Source organism: Eubalaena glacialis, chromosome 3 (assembly GCF_028564815.1).
Source record: "Eubalaena glacialis isolate mEubGla1 chromosome 3, mEubGla1.1.hap2.+ XY, whole genome shotgun sequence".
Taxonomy (NCBI): domain Eukaryota; kingdom Metazoa; phylum Chordata; class Mammalia; order Artiodactyla; family Balaenidae; genus Eubalaena; species Eubalaena glacialis.
In genome coordinates this window covers 172,655,761-172,677,399 of record NC_083718.1, presented here as the reverse complement: position 1 = coordinate 172,677,399, position 21,639 = coordinate 172,655,761, and the positions used below count along the sequence as shown (strand labels likewise).

General features: G+C 41.4%; 1 protein-coding gene across 1 annotated transcript in view; it reads left to right on the top strand.

The window, feature by feature from the left end:
- The first annotated feature begins 3,534 nt into the window (after positions 1-3,534).
- The window catches only part of YTHDF2 (YTH N6-methyladenosine RNA binding protein F2), a 30,399-nt gene continuing 12,294 nt past the window's right edge, over positions 3,535-21,639 (top strand). Inside the window, exons 1-4 of the mRNA XM_061186887.1 lie at positions 3,535-3,932; positions 4,427-4,451; positions 5,021-5,100; positions 8,000-9,586. Coding sequence (XP_061042870.1) covers positions 3,906-3,932; positions 4,427-4,451; positions 5,021-5,100; positions 8,000-9,586 — 1,719 coding nt within the window. The 5' untranslated portion in view covers positions 3,535-3,905. The remainder of the gene's footprint in view (positions 3,933-4,426; positions 4,452-5,020; positions 5,101-7,999; positions 9,587-21,639) is intronic.

Genomic DNA, 21,639 nt, shown 5'->3' with positions numbered 1-21,639 from the left:
AGAAGGATCTCCTTGGTTTCTACCTTCCAGAGGTCTAAAATGGTTGAACTAGAAGGAACCTCAGAAGTTATTTTGGTCCAACTTCCCTATTTTACAGTCTTGGAAATAGACTCTGAGTAGGAAGTGATTTCCTCTCCGTGTCTCCCCTTCCATCTCTGGTTTGGTGCTGGGCCTGTTGCTCTCCTCCTTCTCTTCTTCGTTTTGTTTTGCTTGGCTGTGTCGCTAACCAGGGATCAAACCTGTGCCCCCCACAGTGGAATGGAAGCGTGGAGTCTTAACCACTGGACCGCCAGGGAAGTCCCATCCTCCTTGTCTTCTGAGGAAATCCCAGGGACTCCTTTGGCTTCAACTAACATCCCCATACCAGAGACTCCAAGATTTGTATTTCCAGCTTGATTTTACTCTCTAAGCCCCAAACCTTTTAATTGTCTACAGAACATTCCTATCTGATGTTTTATGTTCTTCTGAAACCCAACATGTCCAAAGATAAATTGATGATCACAAAATCTCCTCTAGGATTCCCCACATTAGAAAATGGCACCTCACCCACCGAATCGCTCAAATCAAACTACTAGATATTATGTTGATATCTCCTCCTTTAATGCCCTCCCCACAATCCAATCAATCACTAAGACCTCTCATTTTGCCTCCTAAAATGTCCATTTTGTCCACTTCACTCTGTCTTCATCATCACTATATTAGACCATTATCTTTTGCTTGGACTTGCTGCAATATTCTTCTAACTCCTAATCTACTCTTTTCTCCCTGAATCTACTTCCCACACTGCAATCAGAGTGAACCTAAAACATAAATCTGAGAATGCTATGCTTCTATTAACCCTTTACTAACTGATCATCGTTTGTAGCTAACAACTAAAGGCCCTATTTTTCTCTTTTCTGCCCAATTCTTGAGTCTCATCTGGTGCCACCCTCTCTCTCATTATGCACCAGTCACGTTGGCCTTTTTTTCAGTTCTTCACCAGTACCAAGATCCTTCCCCACCTGGGGCCTTTGCACATATTGTCTCTCACATCCCTTCCCTCCTTGTCTGGTCAATCTCTGGTCATCTTTCAGGTTCTAGCTGAAGCTCAGGACTTCAGGGAAAACTTCTTGGTCCTCTGACTAAGTGAGGTCCGTCTGTGCTTTCTCATTGCACTCTAACAACTGTGAGTGAATAACTATTTTTAAAAATAATTAATTAATTAATTAATTTTTGGCTGCGTTGGGTCTTCATTGCTGTGTGCCAGCTTTCTCTAGTTGCGGCGAGCGGGGGCTACTCTTCATTGCGGTGTGCGGACGTATTGCAGTGGATTCTCTTGTTGTGGAGCACGGGCTCTAGGTGCACAGGCTTCAGTAGTTGTGGCACGTGGGCTCAGTAGTTGTGGCACACGGGCTTAGTTGCTCCGTGGCATGTGGGATCTTCCCGGACTAGGGCTCAAACCCATGTCCCCTGCATTGGCAGGCAGATTCTTAACCACTGTGCCACCAGGGAAGCCCAGAAGTGAACTCTTAAGACTTTCTCTCCAGCACATTGCCTGGCCTTCAATAAATACTTGTTAGAAGAGGGATTGAGTGCTTTATGCACCTAGTGGCAGAGGTGAAACTAGAACCCAAACTCATTTCTGATACAGTATTCTTTTCTCAAACAATGAGGGGTCTGCCCCCTAAGATGATATCCCACACTCCAGACTTCCTCTTCCTCTTCCCAGTGATTAAATGTATCAGTCTTGTGTGTTCTGTTCAGGGGCCTATTAAAGACAATCTGGTGAACTAATCCAGGTTTAGAGACTACCCTTCCCCCAGGATGTCTTCGTTTTAACTGGGAAATCCTGTAGGACAGAAAGTAATCCCAAAGGAACTAATCATAATTTCAGGCACTATAAAAATATAATTGGAAGGAGGGAATTTTCATTATCATCCCTTAATGGGATTATAGGAAAGAAGTTTACAATGTATCAGATTTACTTTAACGTTTGTGTTTTTTGATTTTTGTTTTTTTGAACTTTATCTTTGCAGCAAACCTGTTAGGTAGATTTTATTATCCCCTTTATCAAATGAGGGAATCTCTGAAAGGTTTAGTAATTTACCTAATGTCGCCAATCTGTTGGGGGAGGCCAGTGTTTAGTCACTCCCCCTTCCCGATTATGACTCCTGGTCTAATCCTCTTTTTACCATACCACTGCTGCCTTCAAGGGTAAGTGTAGGCAACTGATTACAGTTTACGCATAAATCTGGGCCATGGAGTTAACTGGTTAACTTATATTAAAAAAAAAAAAAAAAAAAAAAAGGATTACTATGTTTCTTCTCTTCCCTTGGTGGAATCTATGCTCTGAACCTGGACTCTGCCAGAAGTCTGTCACATTTGGTGCCTGACCTTATTCATTCCAACCATAAACGTGATTATGGGCAGAAAAAATGCGTTGAGCACTTTGAGCAAAATTATGATGCAAAGTCCAAGATGCTGTGTTATCATTTATTTTACTACTGAGTCCACCCAAGCCTCCTATATCCAGGGAGGGGATGGTATCAGGTTGACACTTGAGTGCATTATTTATCTGTTTACTACTATTTGCAATAACAAAAGCTATTAGGAGATGGACTGTCCTGGGATCAAATATCCCTGCAGGAGTCAGGTTTGCCTCTGATTAAAAATGCTTCTGCCCATCCATCCTTTAGATCTCCTCAGGATTCTGGTTCCTGAATACAGGATTTCTCTTGGGGGTGGAGGGACACTATTATGTTCCTCTCAGTGTCAGGCAAACCTTACTATTTAATAGCTTTGTGACCTTGGGCACATGACTTAACCTCTCTGTTTCCTCAGTTATAAAACGGATTGACTGACAGCTACTTTGAAGATGCTGAAAGCCTTTAATATGTTTGAAAGCACCTAACAACAAAGCCTAGTCTACAGCAGGTATTCAAATAGCATTTATTTCCTTTCTTCCCCAGGTAAGGACTCGTTGAAAGAACATGTAAAATTTTGTGTGGATGTGTGAAGTGTGTTTTTCTTGGAAATAAAGTCCACAGTTTAACAGATTATCATGGGGGCCAGCGACATCCCTAAAAAAGAATTGCAGATTCTCCTCCCTGCAACGCCAAAGGGTGAATCTCTTTCTCAGGGGACCGGATGTTTTCTGGATATTTTTGTTCTCTGGGCCCTCTTTCTGTAGCTTGCTAACAGAGGAGGATAACCAGGTGAGGGGGTGTCTTTCTCAGGGCAAGGCCCCCTTGAACTTTCCCTGGGGGCTCTGTGACTCCTGTTCGTGTTCCCCCCATATGGGGGTGGGGTGCCATCTGCAACTGGGAAGCAGGTTTATTTTAAGGCCTCTCAGCCTTCGGGGTTCGCTTCTTCACTGAAAAACCAGCTTTTGTGGGTTCCCCCAAGCTAGAGCTACTCCCTTCCCTCCAGCTGTTAGTCAAAACCTCGTGGTGCGACCCTGGCCGCCCCCACCCTCCTAGGCCCCAATCCCAAGGCGGTGGGGGCGGGGAGGCCGCGCGCGCCGCTTCCGCTCCTCCAGCCCACCAGAGGGCGCTGCGGCCCCACCTCTGCCTTCCCGGGGTGCTTCGCGCCGGGCCCCTTCAGCGTGGGTGAGCGAATGTGAGAGTCAGCGTCGCGCCGTGCGCGCCGTCCGCCTCCGCTGCTCGGCGCCCTTATTTCGGCTGCGAGGAGCGGGCGCGCGCGTAAAGGCATAGAGACGGGCGTTGAGCTCTTGGGCTAGAGCGTCGCCGAGTCGGAGCCGGAGCCCGAGCCGCGCGCTGTGTCTCCGCTGCGTCCGCCGAGGCCCCCGAGTGTCAGGGACAAAAGCCGCCGCCGCGCCGCCTGCTCCTGTCGCCGGGGCTCATCCGCTGCCGCCGCCACCCTGAGGAGAGTCCGCCGCCGTCGCCACCCGTGAGGATCCGAGAGCCATGTCGGCCAGCAGCCTCTTGGAGCAGGTACAGGCCCGGCCCGCATGCCTCGGCCATTGTGTGAGACGAGAGGGAGCCCGACTAGGCCCGGGCCCGCCGCCCCCGGTCGGGCCGAGCCGAGGCGGCGCCTTTAGCGGGCCTCATTTTGAGGCTCTCAGGCCGGCCGCGCCCAGCGCCTCGCCCTCGGCCCGCTCTCCCCGCTCCTCACTGGGCCTCGGAGACCGCCGGCCGCGCCGCGTCCCCTCCTCTCGGCGGGCCTCGTTTTTGTCTTGTTTCCTTCCCCTTCTTTGAAGCCCTGGTCCCCTCGCGTTGTTTGTGGCGCGGCCCCCTCTTCCCCCTGGGCCCCGCCAGCGTCGCGCTTCCCCCGCCTCCCATCTTCAGCCTCCCCCTCACCCCATTCTTGACGCCTCTTCTTAGGCCTGCGCGTTTATTCCCTTATCGGTCCCGGCTTTAATTTGTCTCTCCTTTTCCGTTTTTTCTTCGGACGATGTGCTGCTCGGCGACGTTTCCTTCCCCCGCAGAGACCAAAAGGTCAAGGAAACAAAGGTGAGCCTAGCTCCGCCGGTGGCCCCGGGCGGGCGGGGGACCCCGCGTGGGGGGGGGGCGGGGTCTCCGGGAAGCGCCCCGGGGAGAGGACTTTTCGGAAGCCGCTTAGTTTGCAGGTGCCTCACAGTTAAGTATTTGACCCTTTCGGTGTGTTCCTGCAGCTGGCGAACAGCTTTTTAGTGAACAAGGAGTAATTCATTAGGGGTGGGGGTGGATTCGGTTTTGAAATGTCCCAGGTCCTTAGTTTCCTGTAGGTCTTAGAAGGCCTTTGTTTTTCATCCTCGTGGATCACACTCTGGAAGTGCTCACATGTGATGGGGGAGGGGAAGCGGGAGGGAATAGAAATCTAGAGGAGCCAATAAAATGACCTTTTTAGATTAACTTGCTCTGGGTGGAGGGAGACATTTTTACGAATGTTGCTCAGCATTCACTCTCATCTTTATTCTTTCGAAACCCAAACTTATTTGCTCTGTGTAGTACGGTTTTTCTCTGGTTAGGAGGTATTTGATTAATTTGGGAGGTGGATTGTATGATTGAGACACGCCTAATTTGAATTTTTTCTCCTTTAGTACAAAATGGATCTGTACATCAAAAGGATGGATTAAATGATGATGATTTTGAACCTTACTTGAGTCCACAGGCAAGGCCCGTGAGTAGTTAACCATTTTTGTGCTTGATCAGAGGATGCAGTATACCATTATTCTTTCTCTGCTCTATCAATAAATCTCATTTTCAGGGGATGACTTTATTAATATCAGTCAATATGTTATAAAACCAGTTGCTACAAATGTCATAGGCTGTTAAGGTTCTTATCTGTGTTGTGAGCAAACATACCATTCACTGAGGCTAGTACTGATAACATTTTACAGTGTACTAACAGCAACACTTGTTTGAGTAGTTCTTCCTCCTTAGCAAGAATATAACAGTGCAAAACTTAAGAATACTTTCCAGTGTTAAATATTTTCACCCCCAAAACATTTTTCTTTTAGGAAAATTGGATTCATATGTGATGGGAAAAACTAACATAAAATCACCTGAACTTTATTCAGTGCTGCAGAACTGAGTATCTTCGTTTTGTCTAGTCACTAGTTAGTGGGTTCTTAGGTTATCAGAACTATTTTGGAGCTGGGTACTCTTTCAAGTTGAGCTTTATCTACATCTGTAAAGAGCAATTTTGTATATATCTGGCTTCTTAGGGGAGCTGTAGAACTTACAAAACGGAGTTGAAGGAAGATAAAATACTGTTGAGAACAGAGATCAAGAATGATGGAATTCCAGTTTTTGCAATGTAATCTGTCTTCTAATGTGAAGATTAGTTGCATGTAGGTCCATATATGAACATGAACTGTGCAGAGACTTCTTTGATTCAGCAGTTCTTTTGTGTTACTATCTTGGATCCCAGAGACAGTCACAAAGTTGTAGCTAATAAGTATAACTCACCAGACTAATAAACCAAAAGGAAAATTGACAATAACTCATCCAGAATATCCTAAAAGATGAAAAAGTTTGTGGAACATTTATATAAATTCTGAACAGATGGCGTATGATATACATAACAGTCTTGAATAACTTGACATTAGTGCGTGCGCATGTTTGGGCCTAATGCTTACATAAAACTTTTTGATCCCTTGTGTAGAATTTTCTGCATTGAAAGTGTAGAAACCACTTAAGCAAGTGATTGGAAAAAAGTTTTTGCAGAAGACAACCAGTTAATCAGGAAAAGTAGGGAAGGAAGTAGAGGAATGAACTATTAATGGGTTCTTGCTCTTGAGGTAGTTTGCTTACATAATCATTATAACAAGGAGAGTGGGAGTATTTGGAAACATAATTCTAGGTAGTTCTTGTGAAACATTGTGTAATTCAGATTTTTGCGCTCAGGGGCATGTGGGAACCTGCCAGTTCAGGTGTAGGCATTCAGCTTTATAGTGGCATTATCTGTGATATTAAGTGTGTTTGTATTTTATTTGTTAAGTAAGCTAAAGCTTAAATATTTTTGAAAAATTTGGGGGGGGGAAATATAAATTTTGGTTGAATAGACATAATCTGAGACTCTCTGTCGTTTGTCAAGGCTATTTCATCTAATTTTTAACCAGTTTTTTTTTTTTTAATTTTTGAATTTTATTTACTTTTTTATACAGCAGGGTTCTTATTAGTTTAACCAGTTTTTCATGACCTTATATTGGAATAATTCTTCAGGCTTAATCTATTAAGGGTGGACTGAATTTCTTATTCATAATGGATTTGGGGCTGTTAAAATTATAACACTGTCTTCGAGAAATAGACTTCTCTTAAACTTGAGGGTATATGTGAAAGACTTAGGTTTTTAAAAGAAAATTTAGAATTGGCAGAGAGAAGCACCACCATTTTATCAAATTATATTAGTTGAAATATTTAATCTTCAGGAGATGTGTTTTAGTGGCTAGGGAGAAGTACTATTGGCTTTGGTAATGCAAACTTAAGGCCTGACATAGTTATGGTCATCCAAGTCTCTTAAGAACAAAACTCTCTATTGACTAGTTAGTGGATTCTTAGATACCAGAGCTGTCTTGAAGTTAAAGTAGTCTATTTTTGAGTTGAGCTGAGTCTATATCTATAGAAACCAATTCTATGTATCTCTGGCTTCTCATTTAAGGGAGTACTTTGTGAGTTATAGGATTTATAAAAAAGAACTGTCAGCATAAATGAAAGTAAGAATGTTTCTGCAATGTAATCTGTCGTCTAATGTGAAGATTACTTGCGTATAACTTTATTTCTGGTTGTCATTCTGAAGGATGATTCCTTTTTTAAAGATACAGACTGTACTGTGTCTTTAGAATTATATTCCTGTTTTTAATGAAAAAGTTAGGTGTGCATTTTAGCTTACGGCCTTAACTTTTGTAGGTGAAACAAAACAGGTAGCAACATTTTTTTTGGTTTTGAATCCTCTGGAAGTCATTGCATTTTCTTTCCAGGTTATAGTTAAATAGTGGCATCTCTTGGTGTTCCCAGATGGTTTGCCAGGAGGCTTTACTATAAACTAGGTGTACTGAACCTTGATTTTTGGTTTATGGTTGAGGAATGGCTGCACAGATTTTTGGGATAGAACTTGAAATGTCCAGTTATTTTTGTTTTATCTATCATATAGTAAGTTTTAATAGGAAACTCTTGTGAATGCTTTTTCTTTCTGCCAATATTCCCACTCCTTCAGTCCAGAGATAGTGGTTTTAATGAAGGCATCATCTCAGTACATCTATAGAGGAAGACTTAAACTTAGTGAGATGACGGGTTTTCCCTTTTCTGAATTGTAGCACCAAAAGGTAAGGCTGGTATTCACTGTATGTCAGTTTAATTTTAAATGTTTAAACAGTTCAGTTATTAAACCAAAATATTATCTAAGTCTATAAAAATAGCAAGTTTATGGGAAGAGACCATCTGAAAAGATCACTCTCCTTTTTTATGGTAATGACTGAAATATTCGAATTGTGTGAATAATTGGGAGAGGAAATGTCCTGGTCGTTTTATGTATTTTTGTGTTTAGTTTTAATTTACCCTTTTTTCTTCTTCCACAGAATAATGCATATACTGCCATGTCAGATTCCTACTTACCCAGTTACTACAGTCCCTCCATTGGCTTCTCCTATTCTTTGGGTGAAGCTGCTTGGTCTACCGGGGGTGACACAGCCATGCCCTATCTAACTTCTTATGGACAGCTGAGCAACGGAGAGCCTCACTTCCTACCAGATGCAATGTTTGGACAACCAGGAGCCCTGGGTAGCACTCCATTTCTTGGTCAGCATGGTTTTAATTTCTTTCCCAGTGGGATTGACTTCTCAGCTTGGGGAAATAACAGTTCTCAGGGACAGTCTACTCAGAGCTCTGGATACAGTAGCAATTATGCTTATGCACCTAGCTCCTTAGGTGGAGCCATGATTGATGGACAGTCAGCTTTTGCCAGTGAGACCCTCAATAAGGCTCCTGGCATGAATACTATAGACCAGGGGATGGCAGCCCTGAAGTTGGGTAGCACAGAAGTTGCAAGCAATGTTCCAAAAGTTGTAGGCTCTGCTGTTGGTAGCGGGTCCATTACTAGTAACATCGTGGCTTCCAATAGTTTGCCTCCAGCTACCATTGCTCCTCCAAAACCAGCATCTTGGGCTGATATTGCTAGCAAGCCTGCGAAACAGCAACCCAAGTTGAAGACCAAGAATGGCATTGCAGGGTCAAGTCTTCCACCACCTCCAATAAAACATAACATGGATATTGGAACTTGGGATAACAAGGGTCCTGTGGCAAAAACCCCCTCACAGGCTTTGGTTCAGAACATAGGTCAGCAGCCAACCCAGGGGTCTCCCCAGCCTGTAGGTCAGCAGGCTAACAATAGCCCACCAGTGGCTCAGGCATCAGTAGGGCAACAGACACAGCCATTGCCCCCACCACCACCACAGCCTGCCCAGCTCTCAGTGCAGCAACAGGCAGCTCAGCCAACCCGCTGGGTAGCACCTCGGAACCGTGGCAGTGGGTTCGGTCATAATGGGGTGGATGGTAATGGAGTAGGACAGTCTCAGGCTGGATCTGGATCTACTCCTTCAGAACCTCACCCAGTGTTGGAGAAGCTGCGGTCCATTAATAACTATAACCCCAAGGATTTTGACTGGAATCTGAAACATGGCCGGGTTTTCATCATTAAGAGCTACTCTGAGGACGATATCCACCGTTCCATTAAGTATAATATCTGGTGCAGCACAGAGCATGGGAACAAGAGACTGGATGCTGCTTATCGCTCCATGAACGGGAAGGGCCCCGTTTACTTACTTTTCAGTGTCAACGGCAGTGGACACTTCTGTGGCGTTGCAGAAATGAAATCTGCTGTGGACTACAACACATGTGCAGGTGTGTGGTCCCAGGACAAATGGAAGGGTCGTTTTGATGTCAGGTGGATTTTTGTGAAGGACGTTCCCAATAGCCAGTTGCGACACATTCGCCTAGAGAACAACGAGAATAAACCAGTGACCAACTCCAGGGACACTCAGGAAGTGCCTCTGGAAAAGGCTAAGCAGGTGTTGAAAATCATAGCCAGCTACAAGCACACCACTTCCATTTTTGATGACTTCTCACACTATGAGAAACGCCAAGAGGAAGAAGAAAGTGTTAAAAAGGTAACCAGCTTACCCTTCTTAAGACTTTAAGGGAAGGGGAAGGAACTAGAGAGAACAGGAGAGGTATTATACCGGTAACCATTAATAAAAGCTTTGTAAGTAATACAAGTATCACTTAACAGTTCAAGCCTTAATGGAGGATAATTGGTCTTATTATTTGAACCTTAGTGTGAAAGAATATGGGAACATTAATGGAGGACAGAAATGTGGGCTTAAGTTAAAGGAAAGCAGAAACAACCGTAGAGAAACTGGCTTTATATGATGCAGAAAGAGGTGAAGAATGAGTCTGAAGAAAACGCAAAGGGAATAATTGAAGTGATAGAAACGTAGAAATGAAAGTAGGAAAAGATTGAGGCTGTAATGTGGCAGAGAAAAAGATGATTCTGTTGGAATTAACTTTTGGCCTTGCTGGGGTACTGTGGTTATTTACAAGAGTTGGTGTGTCACCAAGCCCTGACATTTCTTTTCTGCCTGCCTGCTGACAACTGGCAGTGTTAAGAGGATGTTTTTCAGACCTTTCTTCCTTGCTTCTATCTTTTGTAGTGTTCTGCTTAATCACTTTTTTCAAAATCTTTTTCCCATTAGAAAAGGTAATTATATAAAACTTGGAAAGCAGATCATCTGAAAAAGCTGGCCTCTTGCTCTTAACATTTGGTTGTATTCCTAAAGATTCACTTTCTCGTTTCCTCTGTAACAAGTGGGAATCTTGGACAGAGTGATAGGGAATAGTTCCAAAGTAAAGAGTTGAATTTATTTGAAAGGGTTGGTAATGCTTGATCCCATGTATTGAGTGTAAACTCTAGGACCATAAGAAAATGATAAAATACTGGTTGGGGCAGATCATATTATCCAGAAGTTAGACATTGAAGTATAGGAAGTAGGTGAAAAGATAATGACAAGGAGAAAATGTTTTTAAAACATATGTATATATTAATGATAGAATCCTGAGTGGTTAGCTTCAGATGCAAAATAAACAAAACCTAACAGACTTAATGTAAATACATTTTCCTTGAATTTGTCATTACTTCATAGGGATCTTATGTAATTGATCTAGGACCTGAGGCACTTGTTATGCCTCTATAAAGACTTATCCTTTGAGCAGTGGGAGGATGACTGCTCAAAGGAGTAAGTTTGCTCTGGTAGAGTCTCGACCTCCATAACAGAGAATCAGAGGTCCATAGTTGTCTAACTAAAGCAGGATGGTTGACTATTTATTTTATTTTTGGCTGCATTGGGTCTTCGTTGCTGCTTGCGGGCTTCCTCTAGTTGCAGTGAGTGGGCTTTTCATTGCAGTGGCTTCTCTTGTTGTGGAGCCTGGGCTCTAGGCGCGCGGGCTCTAGGGCACAGGCTCAGTAGTTGTGGCACACGGGCTTAGTTGCTCCGCTTCATGTGGAATCTTCCCGGACAAGGGCTCGAACCCGTGTCCCTTCCATTGGCAGGCGGATTCTTAACCCCTGAGCCACCAGGGAAGCCCAGTATGGTTGACTCTTTATCTTCCAGTGTGTACAAATAAGAAATAGAGATATACTTGTCAGTGATGCTGAAAGTATTGCGGAGATAGAGCCGGATTACTGGAAATTTGGCTGTTAGAAAAAACTTGGTACTTTTTAGTTCTTTAAACTCTTCCCTTTCCCAGAGTTTAACAGTTTAACTTAAAATCCTCCAGAATCTATAGAAAAAAGATACTTGATTATTTTTGCCAAACATCTGAAAGGCTCTAAAGATGTCTTCACAGGTTTCTGTTTCTAGAGGAACAAGGAAGGAGGCTGTGGCCTTTTAGGCATCATGTAGTGGCATAGCAGATTATTAACGTGTGTGAGGGGCATCCAGGTGCTTGGTTTAACTACTTGAAATATGCATAATATTTGTCGCATATTTAAGAATCTGCTTACTTTCATCTGCAAAGTTCTGTCCTACATCTTGTGATTTAAAAGCAGGAAGGCAAAGATAGGAATATTTTTTGGAATGTGCAGCATAGCCGCTAGGATAAATTTGTATTTGTTAGAACTAGTGGGGAAGCTTGTGTTTAAAAGTGAAGTAGCAAGTCTGAGGATTGTTAATTTGTGTGCACTTTTAATCAAGTATATATTTGTTTTAAATTCACTTGAGTGGTTCAGTGAATGATAAAACTTCATAAGTAGGTGTAAGATTCATTGACTAGCCTTGTGTTTTCAGTGAGTGTAATAATAATCAAGGTTTAGGGTCTTTGTTAAGCTAACTAATGGCTCTTTCTTAAAACAGTTCTGTAAAAAAGACTTTTGATGAATGAGTATCCTAATTGTTCTGAGGCTGGTGAACAAACCACCAAAAGTAAAAACTTAAAAGCTTCAATTATACTTGTGTCAGATTACTTTTTAGTTTACTTTCTTTAAGAAGAGCTTGCTGGGGTTTCTGGAAGGTCTCTATGATTGCCTCCAAACCCAGCTACCCTTTCAGTCAGTATTGCCTTACTCCTGTGTTGCCCACTGTTACCCTTTAACATCCTTACATAACTGATTGTAAACTGTTCTTCCAGTTTTTATTAGGCTTCCAAGACAAAACAAGTTTAATGATAATGGGACTGATAGCTCATTGAAGCATTGACTCCCTTAAGTGGGGTGTTTGTATATGTGCCTTGGTATTATTTACAAGATTGAAAAAATCTTCCAGCCAAATGGAAACTCAGTAGGGAAATACTTATCATCCTGAAAATGATGTCACAGCTGTTCTAAAGTTCCGTGATTGGGCATGTTGCTTGGCAGAACACACTGAAGCAGAACTACAGCCATTTTTGCCTTGTTCTGTCACATGATCTAATTCAATACCATAGAACCTTCAAGATCTGTCTGGCTTGGATATTTTGGATCTGTCTGGCTTGACACTTCCAGCAAATTTTAGTGACTTCGTTTACTTTGTTGTATACTTCAGATACTATTCTGTAAACTGCTTTCTGCATTTATTTAGAACTTTCCTCTACTTGTTATTTCTTCTGTGACATCACTTCTTAAAATTTTATTTTATTTTTGTTTACGTTGGGTTTGTGTTGCTGTGCGCGGGCTTTTCTCTGGTTGCTGCGAGCGGGGGCTACTCTTCCTTGCGGTGCGCAGGCTTCTCATTGCAGCGGCTTCTCTTGTTGAGGAGCATGGGCTCTAGGTGCGTGGGCTTCAGTAGTTGTGGCTCATGGGCTCTAGAGCGCAGCCTCAGTAGTTGTGGTGCACGGACTTAGTTGCTCCGCGGCATGTGGGATCTTCCCGGACCAGGGCTCGAACCCGTGTCCCCTGCATTGACAGGTGGATTCTTAACCACTGAGCCACCAGGGAAGCCCTGTGACATCACTTTTATTTTTAAAATTTTTGAATTTATTTTTTTATACAGCAGGTTCTTATTAGTTATCTATTTTATACATATTAGTGTATATAGCTGTGACATCACTTTTGATGGCTTCATAGTATTCTATCAAAAATTTATTGTAATTTACCAGTCCCCATTACTGAATATGTGAGCTTCTTTATAATTTTTTTCCAGCTAAAATAACACTGTTGTAAACATCCTAAGATATAAATATTGATTCATATCTATCCTTAAGTGCTGCGCCAAAGGATATATGCTTTTTGAAGGTCTTGCCGGTGCTATATATTGCCATGTGAGCTTTTTTCTTAAAATTTTGTTGTTGTTGTTGAGTATTACTGTCAGCTATTCAGAAGATGATGGCAGTTAGTTAATCTTTTCCTCTGTCTCAACTTTGGAATAGTGGGGCATAAAGGGAGAGTTACTCCCTGCATTAGTGATTTTTTTTTTTTAAATAAACTTCATAAAATAGTTGGTTTAGTTTCCCCCCCCCCCAATATTTATTTATTTGGTTGCACCCGGTCTTAGTTGCAGCAGGCAGGCTCCTTAGTTTTGGCTCCAGGGCTCCTTAGTTTGCCGCACGCGGGCTCCTCATTTGTGGCATGGGAACTCTTAGTTGCAGCATGCATGTGGGTCTAGTTCCCTGACCAGCGATTGAACCCGGGCCCCCCGCATTAGGAGTGCGGAGTCCTATCCACTGTGCCACCAGGGAAGTCCCTAGTTGGTTTAGTTTTGTCTTATCTTTCTAGCTTTTTAACTCTAGGTAAAAATAAGATAGTCTAGTAGGGGAGACAGGGCTGTGTAATTCTCTTAAAGTCTAGCCCAACATTAGACTCAATCAGGCACTTGGGTAAAGATTTTTCTGAATAACTGGAAAGCTAAGGGGAGATTTAGGAGAGACAGACCTAGAGAAAATATTACTATAGTGACAACAGCTTAAGGTGTATATTTTTAAAAATTTCATTGCTATTAAGTGAGAATAGCAGGATTTCTTTACCTTTAGGATTATTCTGATTTTCAAGCAGAAGACCTAAAAATGGTGACTTGGAGTGTGTTTGGACATACTGAAAATTTATTATGGTGTTTAAGAATTGAGATGAAGCTATTTATCTTTTCTTTGAACAGCTTTACTGTGTGCTAGACACTACAGAGAAACCACGAATGTATTGTCAGGGAGCCTTATATAAGTGACAAGTAACAATACAAAATGAGAAGTGTTTTCTCAAGGTATGCACAAGGTGCCAGTTTGGAAGCTTGAAGATTGCCTAACCCAGCTTGGGCTGTGGGTTGATTGATCATAGAAGAATCCTGGAAGAAGTGATCTCTTGAGCTGAGCCTTGGAAGATGTATAGAAGATAGCCAGAGGTGTTTTGAGAAGAGTGAACATGGTTCAGAACAGCCCAAATCTGTATAGCTAATAACACTGTAGAGATAATAAGTTGGAATAGGAATTCCTGTACAGTTCAAGAAAAGTCTAATTGGAGTTTGTGGAATGGGTTTCCAGGAAGGGAAGTTTGGAGATTAGATTAGGAAAAGGGAGTTAAATGAAATGTTTATGCAGTTAGTTGGATATAGAAGGAATCTACTGAGAGAGATACAAAGTTGGCTTAAAAAAAAGTACTAGAGTTTAAGAGAATGAGGAGTAAGGTCTAATTTGAGTTAGGATGGTGGAGGTCCTTGATGTAACCTTCAGTGAAAGGCAATGGGAAACTTGTAGAAGTAAAGGTGAACCAGTACTTTGTAATAATAGGTATCATTACTGTATATATATAGCTCATTTTCTTCCTGCAATGTGCTTTATACATGTTATCTTATTTCTCATAGTAGTGTTTAGCTTAGTAGAGATGATCTATAAGGGGAATATGATAGCTGTTATCAAATGATTCTTCATGCTAGTGACAGCACTGGAACCAATAGGTAAAGGTTATAGGGAGGGAGATTTTTGTAAATAAAGGGGGAACTTTCTAAAAATGGAGTCTTAGTCACAGGAGGGTTTCAAGAAGAGACTAAAAGAACTTTTATTAGGTAAATTGTAGAGAAGATTCACACATGAGGTAGTTTAGATCAGAGAAACCGAGGAGTAAAAGAGGATTAGGTGGCCCAAGATAACATTTGAGGTTCATGGAGAGGAATTGATGGTACAAAACAGGTCTTTTTAGTAAGACCTTATTTTTGTTTGTGTTCTATAATTTCTGACCTAAATACTAATTACATATAAAACATAAGAGAGGACTTGAGAACAGAAGGAGATAGATGACAGATAGGATTTGTGGATTCTCAGTGAATCTTAGTATAGATTAGGTGTTTGGGTAGTTATTCATTAATATATTTACTGTGTATTAATGAAAAAAATTATTACCTAAAATGTAATAAAGACTTAGCAAAGGAACATAGAAGTGATTACTTGAGAAATGTTTCCTTTAAAAAAAAAAAATCTAGTTTTCCTGTAGTGTTGGCACAAGTAATATTTCTCTTTATATAAGGAAGTTTTTTTTTCCTTACAGCCATCTTTTTCCTCCTAACCCTTTAATTTGGGCATTTAGTCCCTTGTTTACAAATGTTTGAGGTAATCATCTTGGCTCCATTTTCAACTTTAGAAAAAAATTTTAAATATCCAAGTTTTAGTGATACAAAAATCAGAAAAGAAAGAAACATCACTTTAGCCAAATATATTGTTTTCTTACTATTAAATCTTTAGGAAATGACCATGCAGTACTGTTCTTTCCATTTAACATTACTTCACTCCACCACTGTTTTAAATTGCTTCTTCAGAACTAGTGAGTGAGCATCCTGTTTTAATCAGGATGGCAAACCTGAACGTTTTGTAAAATTCTAAGGCCATCTATGTCTTCTTCTGTCTTGCAGATAAATTTACTTGTTTTTCTGCCAGTAGGGTTGAGGGAATTCTATTTGTATTACTCACCACCTTCCTTGCTTTGTGGATAAAATGCCTTTCTGTAGCCTTGTTAAGGGAGGACCAAAAGAGAATAGGTGATACTGAATTTGGATTTCTTTGAAGCATGCCCTTTGTTTGTATCCATCTTTCAACAAATGTTTGTGTTTTTTTTTTTTAATTTATTTTATTTTATTTTATTTTTGGCTGCATTGGGTCTTTGTTGCTGCACGCGGACTCTTCTCTGCCAGCGGGGGCTACTACTCTTCATTGTGGTGCACAGGTTTCTCATTGTGGTGGCTTCTCTTGTTGGGAACACGCGCTCTAGGCATGCGGGCTTTAGTAGTTGTGGCTCACGGGCTCAGTAGTTGTGGCTCGTGGGCTTTAGAGCACGGGCTTCAGTAGTTGTGGCTCGTGGGCTCTAGAGCAGAGGCTTAGTAGTTGTGGCCCACGGGCTTTAGTTGCTCCGCGGCATGTGGGATCTTCCCGGACCAGGGCTTGAACCCATGTCTCATGCATTGGCAGGCGGACCACCAGGGAAGCCCCCAAATGTTTGTGTTAATTGCTAGGATAGAACAGATAAACAAGGCACCATCTTTGGCTTAGGACCAGACAGTGTTGTTAGGCGGACAACAAAATGGATAAAATATGAGATAAGGGCTGTAATAGAGGGATGAAGAAATATTTTGGTTTTCTGGAGAAGTGATAAATTTGGGGAAATTAAGAAAGTCTTCATGGGGGAACAACATTTGATCTATATCAAATAGAATGAGTAATTGGGTAATCAGCACTTAAATGATAGCACAGTGCTTGGCACATGGTATACATAAAAGTTTAGCTATCTCATCTAATGTATCGTTCTCATATTTTAGATGAGGAAGCAGGCTCAAAGAGGTTATTTATACAAGGTCTCATAGCTAACAAGTGGTGGAGTTGGTACTTCAATGTCCAAGTCCAATAATGTGCTAGAGCTAGCTAATTGTGAGCCAGTTGTTTAGCTTTCAAGAATTTTAGCAAGCTAGTTGTTAAACACAGTCATTATTAAACAAATTGCATAAACTTAAAAATTAAATACATTGTATTAAAAGGTATTTTAAATGCCTTTCTATTTACATTGAATTACATTGTAAACTACAGTTAGAAATATAAGTTACAGTTAAACTATATAAACTTAGAATATCATTATGATTATCATTAAACCATAATATTTAAATTCATCACTCTTGAAGTTATTATGTCTGTATCAATATATAATATTGTGCTATTACACATGTCTTCTCAGCCCCACTGTATTCCTGTATTCCATTGGTAGTTTGAGGTCAGCCATGTTATTGACACCGCGGAAATTGGCAGATGCTATATACAAATCAGGACTTGATTTTTGTTGATTGTCTAGACTTAAAGGGATGGAGAAAATATTAATACAGATTTGCCACAAAGCATGTAGGATCTTAGTTCCCCGACCAGGGATTGAACCCGTGCCCCCTGCAGTGGAAGAGCAGAGTTCTAACCACTCAGGGAATTCCCTTAATGCAGATTAAACTTAAGTGTGTCATGTCTCTATCCCTGACATATTTTGAATAAAACAAAATTTGAGGAATTAGTCTTCCAGAATTTGAAAATTATTATGCAGTTTAGCAAGGAAGTTGCTCAAATTGACAAGCCAGTGAAGTTCTGACATATGTCTTTGTTATTTCACTTTTGTCTTTAAGTCATTAGTATCAATAAATGAAAATATGTTGGAACTCCACCCAAAGCCACAGTCTCTGTCTAGTCCCAAAGCCCGTGGACCACTGTGTGATATGTGGAGTTTGCCAGATAGAAAACTGGGTCTTGTGAAATGAGAAGTTTAATATGGAAAGAATAAGTGATAAAGCTGGAGAGGTTGGTTGGGCCTAGTATAAGAAGGGCTTTGGATTTTTATCCTGTACTTACGTTTTTAGATTGTAAGGGAGGATAGTCAGTGTAGAGTGACAGTTTAGAGGATGGGAAGGATGAAATACTTACTGAGCACTGACTTTGTTAGGTACTTTCATAGTTTTACTTTAATCCCCACACCAACTCCGGGAGGCAGTATCCCATATTTATAGGTAGGAAAATGGAAGCTCAGGTTAGAAACTTACCTAAAGTCATCTATTAAATGAGGAGAGAGAGGTGTAGGTGACTCAAAGACCAAATGAGAGTTTTTTACAATAGTTGGGAGAAAGACAGTGAGAGCCTGTATCATGATAGTGGGAATGGGGAAGTTACAGTTGAAAAATGCGGTAGAAATATTTGCTGATTAGTTATTTAAAAAAAACTTAGAGAATATGGGATGAGCAACAGGTTAGGGTTTGGAGATGTGTTGGCTTTTGGAAATAGTATTTGGGGTGCTTGTAGGACAGAAAGGTGATAGTAGGATCTGGAGCTCAGGAGAGATCTGTTGATAGAAATTTGGGAGTTCCAGCTCTCAGTATAGGTAAAGGCATGGACGAGTTTAAGATTCTTCAAGAACGTTGGTAATAAAAATAATGGCTGAAATTATTACTCATTCTGTAGTGTCTTAATATGCACCTGTCCTGAGTACATTTTTTTTTTTTTAAATGACTACATTTATTTATTTTTTGGCTGTGTTGGGTCTTCGTTTCTGTGTGAGGGCTTTTCTCTAGTTGCGGCGAGTGGGGGCCACTCTTCATCGCGGTGCGTGGGCCTCTCACTATCACAGCCTCTCTTGTTGTGGAGCTCAGGCTCCAGACGCGCAGGCTCAGTAGTTGTGGCTCACGGGCCCAGTTGCTCCACGGCATGTGGGATCTTCCCAGACTAGGGCTCGAACCCGTGTCCCCTGCATCGGCCGGCAGATTCTCAACCACTGCGCCACCAGGGAAGCCCCTGAATACATTTTTTTTAAAATAAATTTATTTGTTTTTGGCTGTGTTGGGTCTGCATTGCTGCGTGCTGGCTTTCTCTAGTTGTGGTGAGCGGGGGCTACTCCTTGTTCTGCGCGGGCTTCTCATTGTGGTGGCTTCTCTTGTTGCGGAGCATGGGCTTTAGGCTCATGGGCTTCAGTAGTTGTGGCACGTGGGCTCAGTAGTTGTGGCACACGGGCTTTAGTTGCTCTGCGGCATGTGGGATCTTCCCAGGGCAGGGATCGAACCCGTGTTCCCTGCATTGGCAGGTGGATTCTTAACCACTGCGCTACCAGGGAAGTCCCCGAATACATATTTTTATGTAAGTTTTCATTTAATTCTATCATTGTGAGGTATGTACAGCTATCTTAGTTTTACAGATGAAGGCGCTGAAGCACAGAAAAGAGTACATTCTTTTGCACAGTTGCCCAAACTAAGAAAGCAGAGCTGATGTTCTACTTCGGTGCGGTTCCAGAGCCAATGTGCATTGAGAGAAGAGGGCCAAAGAAAGAACCCCCAGCAATAACACAATTTAAAGGATGGATTAAAGAGGGACCAAATGAAAGGGTTTGAGAGGGAGTAGTTGGAGCTTTAGAAAGAGAACAAGGAAAGGGCTATATCTTGAGTAGAATTTCAAGCAGTGGGGTATAATCAACTTATTCAGAGACTGTAGAGAGGTAGCAGATGACTGCAAATGCCAACAACTATCTGAATAAAAGTAACATGAGAGTACTTTGTTAGGGGTTTGAAGGTTTTGGTCTCCACACGTCATTCAACAGACTGTGCATTTGTTGTTTCTATAGTGTTCCAGCCCTTCACAACCTGTGAAGTTTTCTAAGCTGTCTGTTCCAAGTCTTTAAGAGATTTAATGAAGTAAGACCAGCTTCTGTTTAGTTAGTACGGGCTGTTTTGGTGAATTAGACCATATAACAATGTCTGAAATGCAGTTGGGTGTTAAAAATGTCAGTATTCTGTTTTTGCTATGGCTAAAGATTGATCCAGAGGGGACTGCCGTTTTTCCAAACTTAAACATTTTGGGACAAGGGGTAGTTAGCGATTCTAGAATCATTTAGTATTTACTCTGAGTAGTTTAAATCAAGAATTACTCAGATGTGAACCATTCTGCTTACCTGCCAGAAGTAAAGATTAGTCCTATGACAGTTTTCAAACTTTCAGTTTCAAGAGTGGAATTTTTTTTCTCTTCTCAAAACAAAACCTTACTCAGAACCCCATGAATGGCTAATTTCACATGCTCAGCTCTCTGTTTTTCCCTGGGTGATCTTCGAAGCATCTCCTCTATGAAGCATAATTTGGAACCCACTGGATGACAGGAATTTTTCAAAAAATGGAGTAATGGTGCATGGAGGTGGAGTCGGGGGTGGGGGATCTATTTTGAAATTGAAGAAATGTAAGGAATCTGCAGCTTCAGCATCTCATTTAGGTGTATTGGTTATTTAGTCTTGGAGGAAGGGAGGGATTAGAAAAACATCTCACAGCAGCTGGGGATGCTACAGCATTGGCTTTGACTGCTTTAGTTTAAGGAACTGTATGATAAAGGACTGACACCTGCACTATATAGGAGTTTCATGTAGAGAAGGAGAAAAAGCTCTGTTCCCTGAATTAGGGAAAACAAAAGATCTCTTTCTTCACCATTGAAGTCTGCAAGTCTGCAAATGAGGAAGGAGAGTGTGGTAGGCTCAGATCATCCTTTCTGCCTTTCTCCACAGAAGCAGGTAATTAAATTTAAATTTGCATCCTGCTGCCACCTCCTCCAGAGCAAATTTTTCTAGTTATAACAACTAGACAGTATAGACTAACAACTAGCTCAGTAGTGTGCCCTAATGCTTTTCATCCCTTGCTGAATAAGCAATTCCTAATTGAACTGATTTAACTCCAGTTAGCCATAGGGAGGAGATATAAGTGAAACAGTATAGGATAGTGGGTATTGAAGTGCTCATTTTACAGGATGAGACCAAGTACAGAAGAAAAGAATAGCAAGACCAGAGTTGAGTCATTTTTATGGAAGACTGGCTTTGAGTTGGGTCTAAAAGGATGTATATAGGAAAAGATTGTGGAAAGAAAGATGAAGGAAGAAAATGGCTAAACCTTCAAGTTTAAGCTGTTGGGTATGTGGGGAGCCGGAAGAGGCAGGCAGTTGCTCTTTCCAACTCATTTGCATTTACTGCTGTTGTAATACCTGGTGGTTCTTATGAGATATTTAATACTCTGCTACATGTGTCAAAGCTAAAAATTTGGACAGATCACTTGTGTAATATGTGAAGCCATTTAGAAAAGGTAGACTTATATGTAAGCTTTTGACTTCATGTGGACCTTTTGGGCAGTCAGGGTATAGATAGCATATAGAGCTTTTAAACTGTTTGCATGTTAAAAAAAATTTGCAATGTGCAAATTTTATATTAGCATTTGCAAATTTTCCGTTTGCATTTGTTTTTCATTGTAATAACCAAATTATAAAATGTGGAGAAAATGAAAGAAAACTCACTCATAGTTCCTCTACCCTGACAAAACCAGTCATCATTTTGGCTTATTTTCCGACACAAGTTAGTGGTTTATACAATTATAATCATATTCTATGTAGTATTTTATCCTGCTTTTCCCCCTTAATACTTCAGGTATTTACCAATATTCAGCCATTTTTTGCACTTGTACATAAGGCACTTTCCATATCTTACCTCTGATCCCTTGTAACAATCCTGTAGAATAAGATTATCTTTTTTCTTCTTTTTTTTTTTTGGCCCCGCTGCTTGGCTTGCGGGATCTTAGTTCCCTGACGAACTCGGGCCCCCTGCAGTGGAAGTTTCCAAGTCCTAACCACGGGACCGCCAGGGAGTCCCCAAGATTATCTTCATTTTACAGTTAGGGAACTGAGATTCAAAAAGGAATAATTTTGTTAAGATCACTAGCTAGGTTGTAGAAGAGCTGGAATT